This window comes from Orbicella franksi, chromosome 2, assembly GCF_964199315.1.
Source record: "Orbicella franksi chromosome 2, jaOrbFran1.1, whole genome shotgun sequence".
Lineage (NCBI taxonomy): Eukaryota > Metazoa > Cnidaria > Anthozoa > Scleractinia > Merulinidae > Orbicella > Orbicella franksi.
Genome location: NC_138146.1, coordinates 22,688,383 through 22,710,123, shown reverse-complemented (window position 1 = coordinate 22,710,123; position 21,741 = coordinate 22,688,383). Strand labels below are relative to the sequence as shown.

Genomic DNA, 21,741 nt, shown 5'->3' with positions numbered 1-21,741 from the left:
TAGCTATACATAACAGGCCAGTACAGAAAAGTGAAGTAGTAAGATGTAAATACTCACACCCGTGCTGGGACAATAGAGTGCAAATTCGAATACAGAGCACCCATTGAGCGGCAAGGATCTGCAAAAAAATATAATGTTCTTCTTTCGTATTAAACGTATAACTTGAGGTTAACGAAACCTTGCTGTATCGGTAATTTCACTGACCATGAGAATTGATTCATTCTATATAACAATTAAATGAATGCGTGCGCTCTGATTGGTCAATCAGCTATGGTTTATTGTGCTAGTAAACTCATGGAAATTTCGCTTGTCTTTTGAATTATTATATAAAAGCAATAGACCACAGGTTTTTATGGTTTATAGGGTGATAAACCACTTGGGATGTTGGAAGAACACTCAAAGAATTCATAAATCACGAGCCGCAAGAATTCTTCGAGTGTTCTTCCATCATCCCAAGTGGTTTATCGGCCTATAAACCATAAAAACTTGTTGTCCGTTGCTTAAATAAACGGGACTGTTGCTGAAGAATCAGTTGAACAGTTTACGACATGGCACTATATTGCCGCTTACATGTAATTAGGTTAGAGTAGACATTAAAAAATTAATCTAAGAAATACAAGCTGAGTAAAATAGTCAGAAAACGTAACTGTAGTATCACCAACTTGTCATGCGGATACTTACATCTGTCCTGAGAGAGCAGTTTCTGCGGCAGCCTTATGTAATCAGACACTTGGTTCCCGGACGTCTCGTTGTATGAGTTAAGTTGAGATTCTTCCGGAAATTTATACATACCACTGACTCTTGCACTTTGAAACACTAAATAAAAAGAAAGATCATATTAGGCTAAATTCAAGAAGCTATGGATAGGAAAATAACTGACTTTTTCGGTTCTCTACCTCGTTCCTTATTCGTTGGCTTTTAGTTACTAAAATGTTTTTCGGAATATCTTATATATTACAATATTTCGAGAGAAACCCACATCAGCCTTAGCTGGTTTTCACGCGGGTCCTCTATCCTGGTCGAATTAGTTGGAATTTGGAAATGTCAGTTTTTGTGGAGGGAGGAAAACTGGAGTACCCGGAGAAAAACCCTTGAAGCAAGGCGAGAACCAACAACAAAGTCAACCCAACATATGGCACCGGGCGGGAATCGTGGGAATGGTGGGAGACGAGCGTTCTCACCAATACGCCATCCCTGCTCCTCGTTATGGTTATTGGTTTGGTAGACTAAAAGAAGCCCCTCGTTTTTCACAAAATAAAGTGCGCGGCAGAAATAGTCGAGCAGTGGGCGAGTTCATGATATTTTTTTTTCTTCTGTTCTGCAGTCTTTCACGTCACACTCGACGACCAAAGGAGAAAAGAAGGGCGTTAAGAAGTAATTTGGTATGGTTTCGCTTTTCTTCGTCAGATTCAGATTCAGCTTTCGGAAATATTCGTATGTTTTCTTTGTTCTTGGTCGCACGCTTACCAAAGCTCTTGGTAAATATTCGTATAGGTTCACTGCTATTCGTCAAATCCTCCAGGACATCTTTCCACAGGTCTTCTAATATGATTACAATGTCAAAAGCGTTGAATGCGGCAGAGCTGTGTGCTTGTGAATGGAGGGCGGTTTCAAAGACATCCCCAGCATCATTTGCGGTAGTCTATAAAAAGTGATATCACAGTTAATTAGCCTATTCGTTTGCAGTAACCGCATTCGTATTATAAGGAGATGGTCATTCAAGAGAAAAAAGAAAGTGTGACATATCAATTCTCGAACATTTCGAACGGCTTCAAGTCGTTATCTTAGTTAATCAAAGAAGAAACGTGTGTAGAGAAAGCCATACTGTGATCTTGACTTATCATCAGACTCAAGATCAGGTATAAAATGTAACCTTCCAAATCAAGAACAGGCTGCATTACCATAAGCCCATCTCAATCCATGTTTCGGCTCAACCGGATTGACGTGAATGATAACATTTCTTCCATTAAAAGTTATACATACATCACTTACTCGTAAAATATCCTGAATCGTCGTTATCGATGTACTATCCTGCATACTCTTTTTCATCTTCTCAGTCTTCTTTTTGAAGCATTTGACCTAAAAATACAGTGGACAGATTACTTTCAACTCAGTTCATGTTACTGTTTATCTCCAGTTACCAAAGCAGTCACTTAACGCTCGGTTTGTTAAGTATTTAGCATCAGAAGCTATCTTCTCTCTATTTGAATTCTCAAGTTTCCCCTTGATTTATTTTGAACGCCTTCAACTGGGGAGACTCAGATGTCCTCTATACGCAAATATGTTATGTGATCAAAATAGAAACAGTGCCCTTATGGTAATAACTGAGGAACGTGAGCTTCTCCCGCGGTTTCAGTTGCCAACTGCAATAACATCTACGTTAGCTAGATGATATAGACTTTTGTTCACCCACTTTATCTTCAAAAGCCGCTGCCTGGCAAGGATTCGTGGTTGGACTGGAGGTTCCTGAAACTATACAAAAAAGCAACATCAACAATTTACTCTCCTTAATTACTATTTTATCCAACCTTCCCTCCATCCATCCCCAACTCCGCGTGTCCGTCCATCCGTCCATGGATGGCATCCATCATCGATAGATCTGTCGATATGTCTGCCTGTCTGTCTGTCTCTCTGTTGGTCTGTTAGTCTGCCCGTCCGTCGACTGTTCCTTTACAGTCAGTTATTTATCATGCTCGACCTACTTTTTGTGGTTATTGAAGAGCTTGGGCCTTCGGAGGTCGACAAGGTAGGCACTATTACTCCCCTTTTGGAGACACCTGGTAGTACTACAGATCATTGTTATAGAGAAAGACAACAGAAAAAAATAACATTAGATTGCTTCGCATTTGGATTAATTTTAATAACAACATAATTAAAGAGATTATCTTCTTACTTCATAAAAAGAGCAGTTCACTTTTGTGTTTCTAACGAGAAAATAAGGCTATAAGAATACTGTTTTACCTGAAGACGAAGGTATTATGACGCCTTGAGTGAGCAGTGTAGTATACTGGCTATAAACCATACTAACTGGCGAGGAGGGTGATATTTCACTGTGACTCATGATCAGGCTCCCACTCGAAGAAGCTGTTGGAGTTGGACTCAGTAAAATTGGACAAAGAGATGCAGCTTGGTCTGGAGAAACAGTTAAAATGTAGCTTGATTCGATTTAGTAATCATGCACCTTTGTTTCTAATTCTCTATTACTAAATGACACAACTGATGTAAATAGCAAATGAACAATTAATGATTACTCAACCGCCCATGTTTAAAGCTCTACAGGAGCTCAAAGTATTATACTAGAAATTTTGGTTGCTTGCGACAAAGTTTAATGTGATAACGTATATGAAGAGATGTAATGTACCAAGAATTTTTGCAGACTGGAAGGCTAAAATCAGCACTTTCGATTGTTATGACGTCAGGGGTAACTTGTATCCAGATTGTGGCTTCTTCTGTCAGTTATGGACTTAAGAAGTGATTAATATTGTGTAATTTTTCAGTTGCGGACGTGTTGTCGCTGTACATGTGTGATAATAGGTTTTTGCCTGGGCAAACACGATGACCATGGTAAGACTGAGGCACCTTGCTAGCTCCACAAGGCTCGGATCTGTTACAGCAGATACAATCTTCAGAGACCAATAGAACAGACAAAACTTGGCTCCAATACGAGACTGAGAGCTTTATCCTCAAACATAACCAGACCTCCACCTCTCCGTTGCCCCATCACTGGGGGTGTAACCGGAGATCAGTTTACAAAACACCTGTATTTATGGTAGTCTCTACACAAATGACGTGATCCGCTGCTAATGAGCCCATGGCCATCGCATGCTTACAACTTCAGGACGTTCTCGTTATAATATGTTGCATGCTAATACAGATAGCCAGATGGTTACCATAGTTATTGAATTTCTGCTTGCTATCGGCTCTTCTATGTTAACAACGTATCCGCAAATTCTCTCCTCAAATCGCTAAATTAAATTAGTTCCTAACATGTTCTGCACGAGGAACCCATGAGTGTCTGCACCCAATCTGTGTATTCATAGCTTGTGTATAGCTAATGTACATTATTCTGAGAAGAAGTAATATTGTAACAAAGCATACCTTTACTAATGCTTCTACATGCCTTTTCCTTTGCGTGATAAAAAGGTCTGTCGGAAGGACAGGTGTAATCAATGGCATCTGTCCCAATTCGATAACAACTATAAAACTTTCTGCAGTCGTTTTGATCTGGAAAACTTCCTGTAGAGTTGCACAGGACGCCATCTGCAAAAAAGAGTTACATGCTGAAAATAAATACAAATTGCATAGTTGCTAATGAAGCAGGGGTTCTACAAGGATACAATTAGCAAGATTCGTATGCATGCGCGAAGGTTTGTGTTCGAGGCCTTAAACTAACAAAGTCGATAGAAACTGAGAGCGAGCTTTGTGGGATCTATTAAACCAAGAACATCAAAAGATGAAGAATATCAATACAGCCAATTTACTGACGGTTTTGTTCCATAATAAAAGAACAACCATTCGTATAACAAAGGCCTTCCTGGCATTCTGGGCAAATTGTACCATTGGAAGACAAAAAGCTTGAAGGTTAAAAAAAAAAAAATAGCAGGAAAATGAGGTTTGATACTGACACGGGATACCCAGGAAGTGTAATTAAAATTTAATTATGATGTTATTAAATTCTTTATAACAATCCATTCTCTGTTCGTAAGAGTTTGCATTAGAACAAGTTAAAACAAACTAAGCTTTACGTTTGTATGAAAACTCTTGATCAGCAATGAACACCACCCGAATTGTTTAAGACCCAGAGATAGCAAATCGAACGTTTTCCTGTATTGAAAAATGTATAAAATTTTATTGTTCCAGGTTTTAAGATTCCGGGCCTATAATTTTCGGTATTCCAGCCTTCCGGAGTTTGGGACAGGCCTTGAAAGAAAAACCTACCGGCCGCCGAGCGAAGTGTCAACTCGAGCTCAGTAACAAAGTAGCAAAAAATTTCAGACGTTTTGGACAATCGAAAGATGAAAGAAGTGGCATTTGTGCCTATTTCATTACAGAGTATTCAGCGCTAAGCCGACAGCATGTTTAAGCCTAAACCGAAAGCCCGATTTGTCAATATGAACTTAGGTTAAAAGGTATTTTACTTTTGGCTAGGCTGCTGATGTCAAAGTCCACTTCAAATGCCACACATTTTAAAACAAGAAAGGCTTCAATTTAGTCTTAGAGTGGCTTAAAATTCTTTCCTTTCGGATTCCTTTGAAACTGTCATTCTCGATTTTCCGTCAAACCAATACTAATGAACTGTCAGTGTAAAGAATTCAAGGACTAGGGGCTCAGAAGTACGGTATCCAATTGTTCATCATTCGCGAATGAAACGATGCATTAGTAACAGATACCTGTATATGCAACAATTTCAATTGTTCGATTATCTTCTTTATTAGAGCATTAATAAAGTAGCCGCGAAATCGTTAATAACGCATTCCCAATTCCATCAGCGTATCTGTCGTTCAGTTTGTTTAAAATATGAAGACTCAATTTATGGATGCTACTTTGTCGACCACCGACGGAGAAAAACAGCTATCTAGGCCGATAACTAATTATGTTTCTTTGCCCTTTACGTCGACCTTTTCTGTAATCCAGACTATAGTGGCATCTTCATATTGAAAAAGAAGAGAAGATATTCACTTCACGACATGGAATTAAAAAAAAAATGGATTCTTATCTACCTACCTACTGTGTTTATCCCAAGTCGACGTATTATGCATACCTAGGAAGTGATATTCACAACACATCAATATCAGATGAGGCCGAATATATCCTTTATGGCGGAATTCAACCAATTATTTCCTTACCTGGATTAGGAATAGAATTAATGCAGGTTTTAACATTGTTTGGACAGTTTTGAAAAGAGTACAGTTGGCTTAAGAGAAAACAACCACCAACACCTCTTCAAAGTATCGAAAAGTAGTCGATATTCCCGAGAAATAATACTGGCAATAGGCCCTGACGAAATAGGTAACTCGAGAAATGCAGTAGACTCGGGTCTCAATCAGTAAGGAAATCTAACCGCGTTTTATCTGGCCGCAACGCCTCCAATAAGACCACAGACGATACGGCGAGTCAGCTTACAAAAACTAATTAACAGCAGAAGGAAACACGATTTACTGGATGAGTAGATGTATTCAAGTTCTTTCGCTGATCACAGTTAATCCGTAATATCACCTGATTACAGAATGTAGGAGGATTTTAAAATCATTAAGGTGGCTGCGGGCGTGAACTGGCGAATGTCGCTCATTCAATATATGCACCCTTAATTTTCTGCTTTATAAAAAAATGTGAAATAAAAGAAAATAACAGTGCTTCGAGAAAGTCAAATAAAGGGTTATTACTACTAAGGAAGAGTTTTTATACAAATAAACAGGTAAAAATGATCAAGTCATATATTACAAAATTACCGAATACATTGTAGAGATGAACTAAAAACCCATAAGTGTTGAGAGAAGAAGGGCTAAGCCCGAAACGTCTGTTTTACACGAACTATTTGACACTTTAAAGAGCTTTTCAGCCTTACAATACTAAAGAAATCGTTAGTGTTACCATCGTTAGTGTTTACCATGGCAAAAAAATATGATGGCGTCACTTTGCCTTAAATAAGCCAGTTTTTTCACATCTGATCCAGGCTTTTAAAAAAGACATTACTATGCTTAGTAAAAATAAACATAGATTAAACGGGGTTTTGTTTGTTTTTGTTTTTTTGTTTTGCTCAAAATTAAAACGGTTGCGCTGTACAAGGTCGTGACTCTCACCGCACGATATATGAAATATATGGCACTCGTATCTACTATCATATAGTAATCCAGGTCCTCCCTTGCTTCGTTAAAACATGTAAGAGGTAAAAGGAATTGTCATGAAATATAATTTGTCTCTTTCATCAGTTCATTTATATTTAGCAATTCGATTTTGAGCTGGAGGTCTCTATCGCGTGATAGTTGACGAGGGCAGCGCCCTCGTCAACTATCACGCGATATAAATCTCGAGCAAATAATGTATTTGTTTTAGTATAAATCTGATAGTCGTTCAAAACTTTATCTAAATCCTCTTCACAGACACTTACAAAACGCGGAGAAGCGTCCGCCATTTTGTTCGACAACTGCACACTGCTAGGTTACTCACAAGTATCTGACTACAACAGAATAAATATAGTAGGGAACAGCCTAGCCAATAAGAGGACGACATTCCTAATAGGACGCTTATAGACTTATACAATTTGTAAAACCAATTTCTTGCTACCCAGGTCAATTAAGCTTTGCGGCCTACACGGTGATTGCATTACCTTTTTAACTCAGAAAATGATGATATGAACCGAAGGACGGGAATCCATTTTTCTTGTCCTAGACCGCTAGCGGCCTGAGCCAGTCTAATCTGGGGAGTCTAATAATCTGGGAAAAGTATAGAAAATTTAGAGGCTAGTTAAAGGAGATATGTCGTAATGTTTCACTAAAGCCATTTTTTCTGAAGTACAGTAAAAAAGAACCCTCAAGCTAAAAGCTTGATCTATATTATAGTCTCTTGCTTAACTGATAAGGCGAAAAGAAACAATTATTGTTACGACTGAAGAACTGGTTACTAAAATTGCTTTGCTCTTAAAAGAACTGCAGCAAATATCACAGAAGATCTGAGAGGTCGATCCTGATCATGTGAAATCTCTGATCGAAGCCAGTTTCACCCTTTACGCCAAAGTGGTCCTGTGAGCAACGGAGTTTTCTCTCACAAACATTTTCTTGCTTTTGTCTTTCTCTGTTTTTGTCCAACATTATATTTCCTCTCAGGTTTTGTTTTCGTCAAACATTAGTGTTAAGTTAATCAGTGTTTCTGCGTTAATTACCAGGAGATTCAGGATATTAGCAATTAATCGAAGCCAGAGGACAAAAGCAACTCCGATTACCCTTTTTTTAACTGCAGCCTCTTTCCATTTGCCTTGCTTTTTCACGCCCACCGCTTTTTCGAGTTCATTATTGTTATCTCAATCATTTTCTTATCGTCTTGTAAATAATCTTTTGAAACGTCAGTCAGTCATAACAGTCAAATACCGACATAGCTGTAGGTTTAGTAGAAATACGGAAACTGGTTTGTTTTCCAAAAGGTTTCCTCCTGCATTTTCAGTCATTAGAGCCACGCTCATCCATTATATATAGCTCGTTGTAGTACAGGCTTAATTATTGTGCTTTCTGTTTAAAATGAGTTAGCTTTTATTTATAGACAATACCGTGGGAAAGCATTACGTTGTTAATGGCAAAATATGCCCGTCTTTGTCACCTTGCCAATTTTTCTTCTGTTTGAGTGTGTTACTGACCTTAGGTGACCGGGTATTGTAACCTCAAATTTATGAAGTGGTAATATCAAATCATTTACGCAGGAATCTTTTGTTTTCCAATCTATCTCGCAAGGCTATTGTATTCAAGTTTGTAGTTAACACGCAAATTGGTCGTGGCAAAATCAACACAGGAACGCTTGATCTGACCGTCGGAAAACTAACGAAGCAGGTACGTACGCTGTTTTGATTTAGAACGTATGCAGTCCTGCTCTGGAAACACGAGTACAGGTTCTCGTTCGATTTTCCATCTCTGAAAACTTACATAAAAACACCCCAACTCGGTCTATGTTTCTGATCTCTTTGTTTACATTCTTTGAAAAATCATGTATGGGCAAGTTTGATCGCCTGTTGCCGGTTTATATGCACCAACTTGGGATATATGTCGGTGGGCCGGCTTTGCGTTTGCGTTGTATAATGTAATAGATATCAACCGAGTATCTCGAGAGCTATTGTAGCATCTGTTACGCGACACTATTATCTACTAATCCAGCCGGATCGAATAAGTTGATAGAGTACCCGGCGGGGGGGGGGGGGGGGGTAGTCCCAGAAAAGTTGGGTGGGGGTGTGCGGCCCGCTTACCAAAGCCCTTACCCTATTTATGACCGAAATCTGCGATATTCCCTACCCTATTTATGACGTGACCATTAAATCAAAATCCTGTTTCAGACCTGCGTTATAATAATTTCCCTAGTTCAGACCAATGTTAAATTACCGTTAACATAATTTGTGAAGGGCTTTTGTTAATTTTCTTTTCGATAATGATGAAAAAGTGGCTTCTTCTTAAAAACATACCCAAATCAAGACTAGAGTGCCAAAACCATACCCTATTTATGACCAAAATGGCCAAAATAGGCTAAAATCGATACCCCATATATGACCAAAACGGCTGAAAAACCATACCGTTTGGGGCCGCACATACCTGTATGCTCATATAAGGGAGTACCCCACCCCCCGGGATAGAATACCTAAGTGGAATGATCTATCGTGGGTTTTGAAAGCAGCTGTCAGTCGAAATCGGGCTTTTCTTTGCAAATAATTCCTTCAAAGCATCTTTAAAAGAACCAACTTGGGATATACACTAAATTAAGGAGAAATGAAAATTAACAGTTGCTGTGGATTCTGCGTACTCTCGACTGCAAATTAATACAACTAGAAATATGTTCATCAAGAACTATCTGTAATGGCCTCAACGCAGACATTCGATGTCTAAAGACAACGGTATCATTTATCGACGAAAGTGGCTCGCAACCAAACTGCTCAATGCGATTAAGTGTTGCCACGATTACATACGCTTGTAGAGCATATACACGTCATCGCAATGAATTATGGAAGCCAATTAATTAAAGTTGCCTCCATCATATCAGAGCTCGAGCTAGTCACTTCGAATCTCGAATTTTGATTTTGAAAATATAGATAACGATATTTATCAAACATATCTTGTCTTTATTACTCGACCCAACTTTTAGATATACAACAAGTTATTTTTTTTTGTCCGCGCAATGTGTTTCCTGTAGTCTATGGAAATAGTTTAGAATGTCTGAGGTCATCAGTGTGCAAATGGAGTCTCTCGATCTTTCATATATTGTTAAGTCGCCTCGACTTCCTTTCGATGAGTCAGCAGGAGCTGTTGAGTTCTCAGATAGTCTTCAGTTTACCGTTCGGTAATTACCTCTATTGCTGTTTAGCATCTCAGTGGGACTGGATGGTAGATTGAATAATAGCTTCATGCCATGTTTGGGGAGCGGGGATGGCACAGTGGTGAGAGCACTCGCCTCCCACCGAATGTGGCTTGGGTTCGATTCTGGCCCGTTGCCATATGTGGGTTGTTGGTTCTCGCCTTCTTCCGGTTTTCCGGTTTTCCTCTCTCCACGAAAACCAACATTTCCAAGTTTCAATTCGACTATGGTTAAAATTGATGTGCCTTCCTCTCTAAATATTGTAATTTATTCATTTTTATTGATATCTGTCTTAATGGGAAGGCTGCAGGTACATATTTTTTCCGAGCAGTGTTACTTGACTTCCTTGTAATTCTGGTTATTTGGGGATGACTTCCTCGCCCTGTAGTGATGTTGCGCTCAAACCGAAGCTTTTAAATTAAATATAATGAGACTTAATCGTCCTAATCAGTCATACATATTTCATTTATCAACTAGACGTTTGTTCACTTTGGTTCGTTACCATAGCTATCCTCATTAGTTTATTGAGCACTAGCGGCAAAGTTGAAAATTTAGAAATTGCAATCTTGGATTTCCTTCCAGGCACTCCTAAAATTTTAAAAGTAACTTGTGAAATTACATTAACAAAAGTCGTTTCCTCGCGCGCGATCGCTCACTAGCGTTTCGTGTAAGTTTCTCTGACTCGACCCCAGTCGTCTTTTGAATAGACCATTTTACAGTTGTCTGCTCAGTGACCTGGCCTTTGGATGGCAGCGAGGTTGGAGTTGACCTTGTTTTGTTACAGACCTTACTGCTTTTGTTGTGTAAAACAAGTTGTTCTGATGCTAACTAGGTGCATTTACATGACAAAAGCAGTGAGGTCTGTATCAAAACAAGGTCAACTCTAGCCTCGCCGCCATCCAAAGGCCAGGTCACTGAGCAGACAGCTGTAAAATGGTCAATTGTGGGAAAGTTCTAATTGCTCGGACGCAGAGGACCACGGAAAGTAGGGTATCTTTTTTTCCATCATCCCAGTCTCACAGTTTTCTCCCGAGAGACGACTGGAGACGAATCAGTTAGTTTTTCATATGCTCTACCTCCTGGTCTACCACTTGATAATCATTCAAAGAACTGGACAAAAGTTAGTCACATTTATTTAGTGATTCCCGTCGGCTAGAGCAAACTACACAGAAAACAAGAACAAGGGACGTGCTGAATAGGCCTTGTTTGATATATCAATATTCTAACATGGCTCTGAGACTTTTAGGACAAACCTCTATATTTGGTTTTGTTTTCTTTGTATCCAAGTCTCTTTTGGGAATTGAGAGACAATAGAAAATTAAAAAATTTACAATTTTATATCGAACGTGGCCTATGAGCCACGTTTGATATATTAAAGTTTGTAATTTTTTTCTTTTTTTTTTTTTTTTTTTGAAAAATGATACGGTTTTGTTTTCTCTCTTTCGGTAAATTTGATCTTTTCAAGTGAAATTAGAATTATCATGTGCCATGAGCATGCAAGAAGATTGGAAATAAGGAATTCACATCCGGCGATTGATATTGAATAAAATAGCTTTTAATACAAATCTGAAACGAGTTCGTTATGTCAACTCAACCGTCTTCCTGTCATACGCTGCATCTAATCGCGGATGTTCATGAAAGGTCACAAAGCTAGTATATAACGAAAGCTAGAGGAAGTGTTTCCTTTGTAAACAGATTAGGGTTAGTCGAGTCTGCGCGTTGGAAGTCAACGGCTGTAATTCTACTCAGAAATCACCACATTATCGTCGTGAACTGAAAACGTAGCCCAGGTAAGCTAGAAAGGTGGCGAAGACTGTGGGTGATGCAAAATATTCTTACGCGGTATTGGCGACTGCGAAATGTTGCTGATACTGAAGCAATTCAGCGGCGATTTAGACTCTAAGGGAGTTCTTCTGGCCAATTCAAGCACGCCCATCGCTCTGAGCGATCGAAACCAAGATCATTCATGTTCTACACTGATCCTGCTGATATGCTCAAATTGAATATAGTAAAAATCTTTTCGACAGACTATATCAAAAGAGGATGGGAAGTATCGAAGAATTGGGGAATTTCAGAGTAGTTTTGAATTGTAATGAAAGGTTTTTCCTTCTAGTTGCATTTTGCAAAAAGATTACCCTATGAGACAAAGATTCCCTTCTCATTCGTCTCGACGAGATGCACGCTATTAACGGGTAGAGGTTCCCTGTCGTTTCTCACACGCAGAGAGAGAAGAGAATCTCTGTCTCGCTGAGTACAAGGAGAGAGAAACGTACACTTGTTCTAGAATGTTCTAGAATTCGAAATTCAACACGGTCAGGGGCACCCAACGACCTTTTTCTCTCAAGTGCTTTTAAACGCTGTTTTAGGCTCTCTGGAGTACTTTCAAAGCTCTGTAGGATAATTTTAGGTTGCGCTAAAAAAAATTATCTGTTCGGTTATTCGAGGGGCACTTGAGTATTCTCGAATTTACTAGAGCTTTTTTGTCCATTCCCTGAAAACCTTAGGTCTTATCGCCTTTCCGAAAATGATAGCTGACCTTTTTTCGGTACCCTAACCGGCATTTCAACAATCCGAAAACAACAGGCATTAAATTTCTCATGTCACGAAAGTTCGAGATGACAATTCTCTGCAGAAAATCAGAGGGGATTTTAAAAAAGCCAACCGAACAGATAATTTACCGAAACGATCCGTTGGGTGCCCCTGCACGGTTGACCTCAGTTCAACTATTATTTACCATAGCTAAGTGCTAGCTACATTTTGCCTTTATTTGTATCCATGGACTCGAATTTTGCTGGTGTAAAGGGACCTCTTCCATTTATTGGAAAAGTCGCGATATTTTCTCAAGTTTTTTGAATTTTGTTGTAGGTTATGTCATCATTTTTTATGGTACGCCTATATCGCTTGCGCAATTCCGAGATCTTTTTCCTTCTAATTAATGCAGGCTAAAATTTAATTTTGAGAAATACCGTGACTTGAGAAGCAAAGAGTGTAATTTTACCCGTCACTTGCATTGTGAAACCCGAAACCAACCGAAAGCCGTGAATGAGACAGACAGCAATCTGTTTATAGAACAAGGGCCAAAATAGGTTACGTCTTCTTTTTTTATGGTACGCTTATATCGCTTGCGCAATTCCGTGGTCCTCTGCGGATTCCGTATTCCCTTACATGGGGCGAATCTTTGTTAGTGAATAACGCTGTCGTTTGCTATAGGAGACCTCTCGAAATGTTGACGTGACGGTTTGTGAAAAGAATCGTTATGCAAACTTCTAGCCAATTGAAGCTTCTCGGCTTTTTTTCTAGAGCAAACACAGTACATGCAAGCTGGCTCTTATTTTATGCTGATTCATTCTGACTCAAAGTAGCCTCACGCTGTGTCAATCCCAGCTAAAAGCGCTAATACTCTCTGGCACAACACTCTGGCCTTCATGTAGACAAGACCTTTTGTCCTCAAAACCGCAGGGGTTTCATCCTCCAAGTTGTTCTGCTTTATTACTTTACAATCGTGTTCAGCAGTTATTGGCGAGATCAAAACACTCTTGCTAGAAGCTCCCGTATTCGATTTCCTCGCAGACATCGCCGAACAGAACACAGGAGCTAAAGGTATTCCATCAAGTCAAGTGGGCCCAGTTAAGTTATTTTTTAAGTTATTTCTTAAGTTATTTTTGTAAATGCTGCAATATAAGTGGCTTTTCGTTTAGGTGTATATTTGACGTTAGCTCGTGTAATCTTTTGATTATATTGAAGCGACAAATTTAACCAGCTTAAACTCTTAGCTACTCTTGTCCTTTTTTTTCAGTTTCTCTAACAGTTCAGTTTTCTTCACTGCAGTTTTAACATCTGACAGTGAAATAACAAAAATGCTGTCATAGTGGATGATTGCAATCAGTGAATGTAAATAACGTTATTGATATCGTAAATATAAGTGTGAGAGCATCTACTGAAGCTCCGTTAAAGCGATATTCATCACGAGTGGATCTCAGCTCTGCATCGTAGGTATTGTAAGTAGAATGCATTTTCCGTATCCGGTGCGCTGGCTGCACGAGGCATGATTTAATTAAACTGGTAGCATTTCCGTGAGCACACTCTTGTTTCTTATTTTTGTTTTGCCGTAAAATGCGCCAATTTTAACTTCGTGGGAAATTTTTTGGCGCCATATGACGACTGAAGCGGTTGAAATTTTAGGAAATTTTTGTTCATGTGATCTCGGCAAGGCTGAGTCTTACTCGATTCAGTAAGTAAACGAAAATAGAAACCATCGCGACAATCAAATGACATTAGGGAATGTTTCATATATCGATGTATATTCGAAACCCGGGGAGGGGGTACTCCCTTACATGGGCTATATAGGTATGTACGGCCCTAAAGAGTATGGTTTTTTTAGCCGTTTCGGTCATAAATAGGGTATTGATTTTGGCCATTTTGGTCTCAAATAGGGTATGGGCTTTGCAATCTAGTCTTGAATTGGGTATGTTTATCGGAAGAAGCTACTTTTTCATCATAATCGATGAGACCATCAACAAAACTCTCAGGAACTAACTAGGGAACTTATTATAAGGCAGGTCTGAAACAGGGTATTGATTGGGTTAGGTCTTAAAAAAGAGAATCGAATTTTTGGTCAGGTCATAAATAGGGTGGGAAAATCGCAGATTTTGGTCTTAAACCATGTTAAGTAGGATAAGGGTTTTGGGAGGCGGGCTGCACATTGCTACCCAATTTTTCAGGGAGTACCCCCCCCCCCCCCGGGAGGGGGATATATCGAAACAACCTGAAAAGTTGCGTGCGGCACTGAGTTTCTTGATCACGTTATGTCGTGATTAAAAATATAACCCAAACAGCGGTGATAAACATTTTAAAAACATGCATTTTATGAACTTGACATTTCGTATGCTAGTCAACATACATTTTCAAAAGTGTACGGATTTATACAGTATCTAGTCGCAGTTCCGAACGATATTTGCATGGAATGTCTTCAGTTCAATCTGTCTCAGTACAGAGGAACAATTTCAGGTTGCATTGTTGAACTTAAGACGAAACTGAATGTTATGATTCTGTCGTCTTCCTGAAATGATAGTCAAACCGGAACAGGACCTGAATATTTTCCGTTTATTAATGCAAGATTTTAATTCTTATTTTCAAAAGGAAGTCGAGAAACGTATGTTCCCAAAGTATTATTTGAATGCTGCGGTAATATACTGGCGGCCCAGACTAAGCTCAGACAGAATACCTTTTCAGCTGATTCAGTGTATAGAGATAAATTGCCGCGGTTTCTTTTGCTGTTATTTTGTTTTGTTCGGCATTCTGAGTGATTACCATATTCTACTAAAAATTGTAAATAAACAGTAGATGCTTCGAAATTGACAAAACAAAATCAACAAAGAAAGAAATGTTTTTTGAAAGAAACCAACCTTAAAACGTTCACGCGCTATAATGGCTTTAATCGAAAATAAAATAATGTGCTTTTTTCGGTCTCGTTTTGTTAGACGTGATTTTTCAAGCAAATTTGAAATCCATATTTTGCTCAGCCTACAAGCAGGTGTTGTACAAAACGAAAACTAATGCTTAGAGAGACCCACATTGCTTTTCTGCCGCTAACTGAAAGACTCAGTGGCCTTAAAACCTCACTTAGCACCGAAATTTCCTTACAAAAAGTGAATGACTGGTTTTCAGCTAGCAATTTCCACTGTGCTTTCAACTTAAAAATAAGATTATATTTGGCATAGCTGAAACTAATAAATATTCAAATTTTCCTGGGGGTATAACGAAATGCAAGCTGTTAGAGAAGATCATTTATTGACTGCAGTGGTAACTCAGTATCGTCTCCAAAACGGTATGTTCACATTTGTTCTTTATTCAATGATATTTTCAAAAAATAGCTGTTACTTAATGTTTTCGGCCTTTGCCCAGTTCTACTTTGTAGCTGAGTCGTGTTCGCTGACGAGGATAACAAGACTCAGGCACCCTTATGACGCTTTTAATTTTTGCATTTTATATTAACTGTTTTCACCGTTAATCTACCACTTTCTGTAGAGTTCTTTTCTCCATTTGAACGTTTCTAGTAAGGTTCTTAGCTGGGTGACAAACTGGTCAAACTGTAGAGGTGTGACCTTCATCTCTTATGCGCTTTCATCGAGTCTTCCGGTGCGAAAGTCGTCGAAAGTGTTCGCTCGCAATTTGCCAAGCAGATGATATTAGCTCTCAACTTCTCTTAGCTAAGTCTGACAGCCTTATATTGATGATCTCGAACTCTTCAGTTTGATCCAAATTTAAGAGAGAACTGAACAAAGTACTGAACCTTTTAGCGTAGAAAACAGTGTATATGCTTCTCTAGTGTACATGTGGGATCAGCTTTCTCGTGAAAGCGCTCTTCTTTAATTCGTTTGACGAAGTGATGCTTATTTCAGTCATAGAGTTTCCGTTTGCTATAAAAACAACAAATTAATATACCCACTATACACCCACTGACAATCTTCGTCTTTCGATAGTACTGTTAATCTTGTACTGCTTGGACTACGAGACAACAAAAAGCAAACTAACTTAAGTTCGGGTGTGCTTTCAGATATATTCGGGCACACTTAAATTTGCGCGATTTGCCCGCCAGGCTGTGTAGTATCGAAAGTTACTGACATGACGGACGAGCAAGCTGGCCGCAATATTGCCACCTTAACATTCACTGACTTCGTAGAATGAACTTATCAAAATATGGAAAACGTTTTCATTAATCGCCAGTATACTTGTTTAGAGTTGGCGAAAAGTACATAGCTACTGTTCTTACAGTTACGAAGAACCAAAGGGTAACTGGAAAATTTGTTCCCACTCCGTTTTCTTCGAAAACCTTTATGTACCGTTTTATACGTATTTGATGCCTATTCAATTGAAAGCTGTTAATTTTTATAACAATCTTTTGGCACAACCCTCTCTTTGTACATGGAGCTTGAGGTTGTGGTCTGGGCGTATGAGACGTTGGCTGATGATCAGTTATCCAACTATGGGGGCAGGGTCTCCGTATGGTCGAACCACCCAACAGCAGGGTTATAAATTTGGGTTCCTACATTCGGGTTACATGTCCGCTGGAGGATTTTGTCAAGGAATCTGCTGGCGGGAGAGAAATTCAGACATGTTTCTCTAGGGAAAAGAAAGATACGAATTTGCTGGCATGGAGAAAATCTTTTTAGGAATGTTGTTGTTGACTTCGTGGCCATGATGGTTGCTAGCGAATTCTGAAAAATTGGTTCGACGTTTTTCCCCCCAAAAAGTAGAAGCTTTTTCGACTTAAATCGTGTCAACTGTAAACAAACAATAGCACAACCCTTTTTAATTGCCTTTAGAGCATCAACCATGGCATCAGAACCCGAAAACAATTCAACCAAGCCCGAACCTGAATCGACCCCGGAGAGCTCGGCGGAACCAAACACTTTGTTCCCTGAGATAATGACCAACCAGGAAGCGTTCTTGATGTACGGCATCTTTATCTTCGCTCTGGCTGTCTTCTGTGTCGTGTTGCTGGTCCTGTACATCATGCTGAAGAAAAAGTTAGTTTTCGTTTGTATAAATATTAATATATTGCGTCTTCTGTAATTCACTTGTTTATAATAAATTGTTTACTGATAAGGGTACATATTTGGGCAAGGGTATTATCTAGTCGCGGCTGGTAACTAGGTAGGTATGAAGGCAGACAATTCAAGTAGGCAATAAGGCAGGTACGTAGACTTAAGAAGGTACAGGTAGCTAAGACTGCTAACGTAGGTTGGTAGGTAGTATAGGTAGGTAGGTATAGGTATAAGTAGGCAGATAGGCAGGAAGGTAGGTAGACCTAGGAAGGAACAGGTAGCTAGAAGAGGTGAGACGACACTGTAAGGATGGTATGTTAACGACCAAAGATAGGATGAAAGATCGGTCATTAACTGTTAGGCAGGTAGCGGTATAGGTACCTAAGCAGGCAGTAGGTAGGCAGGTAGGTACGTAGGTACGTAGGCAGGACGATAGGTGGACGATTTGCTGGGTGGGTGGGTTGGTCGTTAGTTATGGAGTTTCATGGGTACGAGATGAGTGGTAACAGTTATTTTGTTCTTAATTCTTAGAGATGATCTCATTCAGTTTTTATTGATTCACTAATAGGGTGTCGAGGTTGATTAACTCAACCGGATCAGTTGACATGAAAGCTTATAACGGTTAGTTCAATGGTTAGTATAAATGTCCCATGCGATGACTGCACATTTGAGTCGTGTTCGTTTCTTTGTTTGTTGTTTTTTCTCTGTTTGTCTGTCTGCCGGTCTGCTTGCTTCTTTGTTTGTTTTATGTCAGTTTGTTGATGTTATTTGGTTTAATTCCTTTGTTTGTCACAAACACCCAAGTTTTCAGTTTTTTCGAACAGTTTCGCTTTTGTTTATCCCAGAGTTCTGCGTTTCAATCCGACAATTTTTGTCTAATTGTCTTCATTTAAACATATGGAAAGAAAAAAGAAAAAATGACACATGTCTAACTTGTTTGATGTTAATTGTGCATATTGTTTGATATTACCGTTGCCAGTTTGTAACGATCCTCCATTCCAAATATTTATTTGCAGGCGTTCAGTGAAGACAGTGAAGTACCCGAGTGTTGGCCTACAACCTGATCATAAACGAAGTATTTTATGGATTCTAGAGATTTCTTTTTAGTGACTGTATTTGCTGTAAATTTTGCTTCTGAAAAAAATTCTTTTTGTTGGTTACTGACTTGATATCCTTGACTTTACTCGGAAAAGAGTGAGACTGAGCACTAAATGGCTTTTTGAACTTTTGCTGCGTCGAGTTATTTAGAATATGGTGAGTTTTCTCAAGAAGTATGTCACCTCTCTCTCACCGTCAAATTCAGGCTTTTGCTGGTAACTATTTGAAGTCTCTTAAATGTCACAAGTTATGCATTTATTCTCAGTGCTGCAACGTATTTAACCGCTACTGTGTATTTCGACTTTTTTTTCTCTTTTTTTTTTGTGTGTTTTTGAAGAAATATGGTTCAATTAAAAGCCATCTTTATACGCAGGATGTATATGTTATTATTCATGTCGTGGGTACTGAAACAGAAGGCTAGTAGCTGGTAGAACAACACAAACACTAAATTAATTATAGGTTCTTATCTAGCCTTTTGTATTTTAGTTTTTATCACTACGTTTTGTAACACTTAATGCATATTTACATATTTTTATCGCTTTTCAAATTCTCACCTCTTTTTACTCATATATGCGAAAACAATTTAATCACTTTCTAAACTTGATGATGATCTCAGCGAGATCGAAGCTTCGTTTGTTTTTATCTCTAGTTTTTGTCCTCAAATGTGTTTCGAAGAAACTACTTATTAAATTTAAAACATTAGACAATACATTGTCCCCTCATTTTCTCTCATTTCCCTTTTTTCTCTTGACAATACGTTACAAATTACAGTCACAATAAGCTCACCTTATAACAGAAAAGAGTGATAGCCTGGACGCTAATAATTAAGCGCACCAACATTTATGGGACCGTAACAACGCAAACAACGTACCATGACGCAGTTTGTGTACCGCTCTGACCTCCCTAGATGGGATCCTACTGCAGTCCAGGTAGCTCCCCGCCCCCCTCCCCCTCTGCCACAGGTATTACTGCCGGGTTGTCAAAGCAATTCTGCGATAGTCGTCTACGATAATATCCCCCGTTACAAATAATGTGATGTAGTCGGGAAAAACGCTAAGTTCGGCCTGACTACAAAAGAGTGCGTTTTCAAAACTACATCACTCAGAAAAGAGCAACTGATTATTGAGAGGCTCACTTGTTTATAATTCCCCAAACGCATGGCCCAAACATTTTATGAAGAACAGTAAGGAGAATTTGTGTGTTCATTGCAGATTGTAGGACTACTTCATATCAGTTCCAGCACGATTCACTAAATATCCACTGAACCATCGACTGGAAACTCGCCGCGGTCGAAACTCGATGACAAAAAACTACTGTAACGTTAGTACCAGACCAATCAGAGTAGTCCAAATGTTTATAAGATTCATCTTTTAAAATGAGCGCACAAAGGTTCCTGGTTTTTTATACTGAAACGGAAAATGTTAAATAGCTCATTATTTAAACTAGGCGGTTATAACGTTGTCAGAAACTTCTTTCAGAACCGAATACAGGGTTTGTAACTCGAGTTCTCCCAGCGCCTTCCCTTGATTCAATCCCATTACACGTACAAGAGAACATATATACATATGCTTGCCTGATAATTTTGATGCCTCAGTCGTCAACAAAACTGTATGTATACATGGCGATTATCAACCTAGTAAAAGCATAGCTTTGTTTTTCATGAGTCTCTATAGCTCGGTAGTTTATAAATAGAGCGTCTGACCAGTATAGGTCATAAGCTCAATTTCCCGGCGTCTATGACTCTACTTTGTCGATGTCCTATGCTAAGGAGGTCATGCATGTGCACATTCCATCATAACATATTTGTTCAGTTCTGCTCATTAGAGCCATGATTTTTCCACGGTTTGGTTCCATGGCCACACCAAGACAACATCGCTGGAGTTTTCGGTTTTCTTCAAGTTTCTTGGCCTGCATGGCAACGTAGTGAAAAAGCCGGGCATTTAATGCACCATTTCAAGAGCTGACGAATTTAAATCTTTACCGACAGACTAATTATATTGGAGCATAACGTTCAACTGCACAAAGGAAATTATGAAAGAAGAGTGACCAGTTTGCCAAAGCCAAATGACACGAAAATTGATCGACTACAATTTGCTGTTTTATACTGGACTCAGGAATTCCTGATCATTTCTAATTAGATGTTTGGAAAATCAAGTGTCATCGGAATATTTTTCATAGTTGAACAGAGCTCCTTTGTATATCGCTGAGTCACCCAGCATTTGCATAAGTAATTACGAAGGGATAAGTATGGCCCTGTTGGAAGTAAAAATGAGTTTCGGAAATCACGACAAGAAAATTTCAACGGATGTCTTAATTAAGAGCTTCGCAATCCGCACAAAAGAACTAAGAATCTCAGCTAAACCCGCCCATAAACGTGGTTACAGGGATCATATTTTTGACAACCGAACCGTGTATGAAAATGACGGTGCAAAACAAATATATAATCAGTCAACTTATTCTGGCATTCTGATTGGTTCATACTTATGATCAATTGGAGGACAGACGCATAGATGACGTCATTAACAATTTTCCTTGGTTTCTTTATCATATAAGACAAATAGATCCCATGTTGCCGCGCGTCTGTTCAGTAAATGATCACAGAAGACGAGCCAAATGTGGTAAGAACATCAGTGACGCACTCGACTAACGCCTCGTGTGCAACATTTCTCAGGTTCTTATGCCACATTTTGACATCATTAGCGTGATCTATCACTGAACACTGAGACGCACGCAACACAGAATCTAGTTGTTTATTACACAGTAGACGTCTAACATAAATGTTGCAAGTTTTGAGAGAACGAAAATGAAATAGCCTAACGACACTCTTTGGTAAAGGTTCACTACTTTCTTACGTAATTCAACTCACTCTGTAAACAAATATTTGTTGGCCACGCAACGGTAGGGATAAACATTGATGATTAAGCACGACAACATCATTTCCATGACGTTAAATTCAGTACTTTCAGCTTTAGCAGCCAATCAACCGCATATCAACTAGAGCGTGCATTGACGTTTGCAAAATAACAGAGGAAAACAAACTAAGCTTAACGGT

General features: G+C 39.0%; 1 protein-coding gene and 1 long non-coding RNA gene across 6 annotated transcripts in view; one reads left to right on the top strand and one right to left on the bottom strand.

Annotated features, from left to right (window-relative positions):
* Positions 1-6,582, bottom strand: part of LOC145478735 (adhesion G-protein coupled receptor D1-like) — a 19,283-nt gene extending 12,701 nt beyond the window's left edge. The window contains exons 1-10 of the mRNA XM_081456847.1: positions 5,847-6,582; positions 5,725-5,761; positions 4,099-4,260; positions 2,962-3,132; positions 2,703-2,786; positions 2,414-2,472; positions 1,993-2,079; positions 1,468-1,642; positions 682-816; positions 58-118 (exon numbers count right to left, since the gene is read on the bottom strand). Coding sequence (XP_081312973.1) covers positions 58-118; positions 682-816; positions 1,468-1,642; positions 1,993-2,079; positions 2,414-2,472; positions 2,703-2,786; positions 2,962-3,132; positions 4,099-4,260; positions 5,725-5,761; positions 5,847-5,882 — 1,007 coding nt within the window. The 5' untranslated portion in view covers positions 5,883-6,582. The remainder of the gene's footprint in view (positions 1-57; positions 119-681; positions 817-1,467; positions 1,643-1,992; positions 2,080-2,413; positions 2,473-2,702; positions 2,787-2,961; positions 3,133-4,098; positions 4,261-5,724; positions 5,762-5,846) is intronic.
* A 1,517-nt stretch (positions 6,583-8,099) lies between these two features.
* Positions 8,100-21,532, top strand: LOC145478716 (uncharacterized). 5 transcript variants are annotated; one of them, XR_014048319.1, is made up of 4 exons: positions 8,100-8,537; positions 17,370-17,573; positions 18,160-18,212; positions 18,608-21,529. It is a non-coding gene; the product is annotated as an uncharacterized LOC145478716 (long non-coding RNA). The 5 variants fall into 5 exon arrangements; XR_014048323.1 differs by having other exon boundaries at positions 8,282-8,537; positions 18,160-18,224; positions 18,608-21,525; XR_014048321.1 differs by lacking the exon at positions 8,100-8,537 and adding an exon at positions 8,545-11,834 and having other exon boundaries at positions 18,608-21,531.
* The last annotated feature ends 209 nt before the right edge of the window (positions 21,533-21,741 follow it).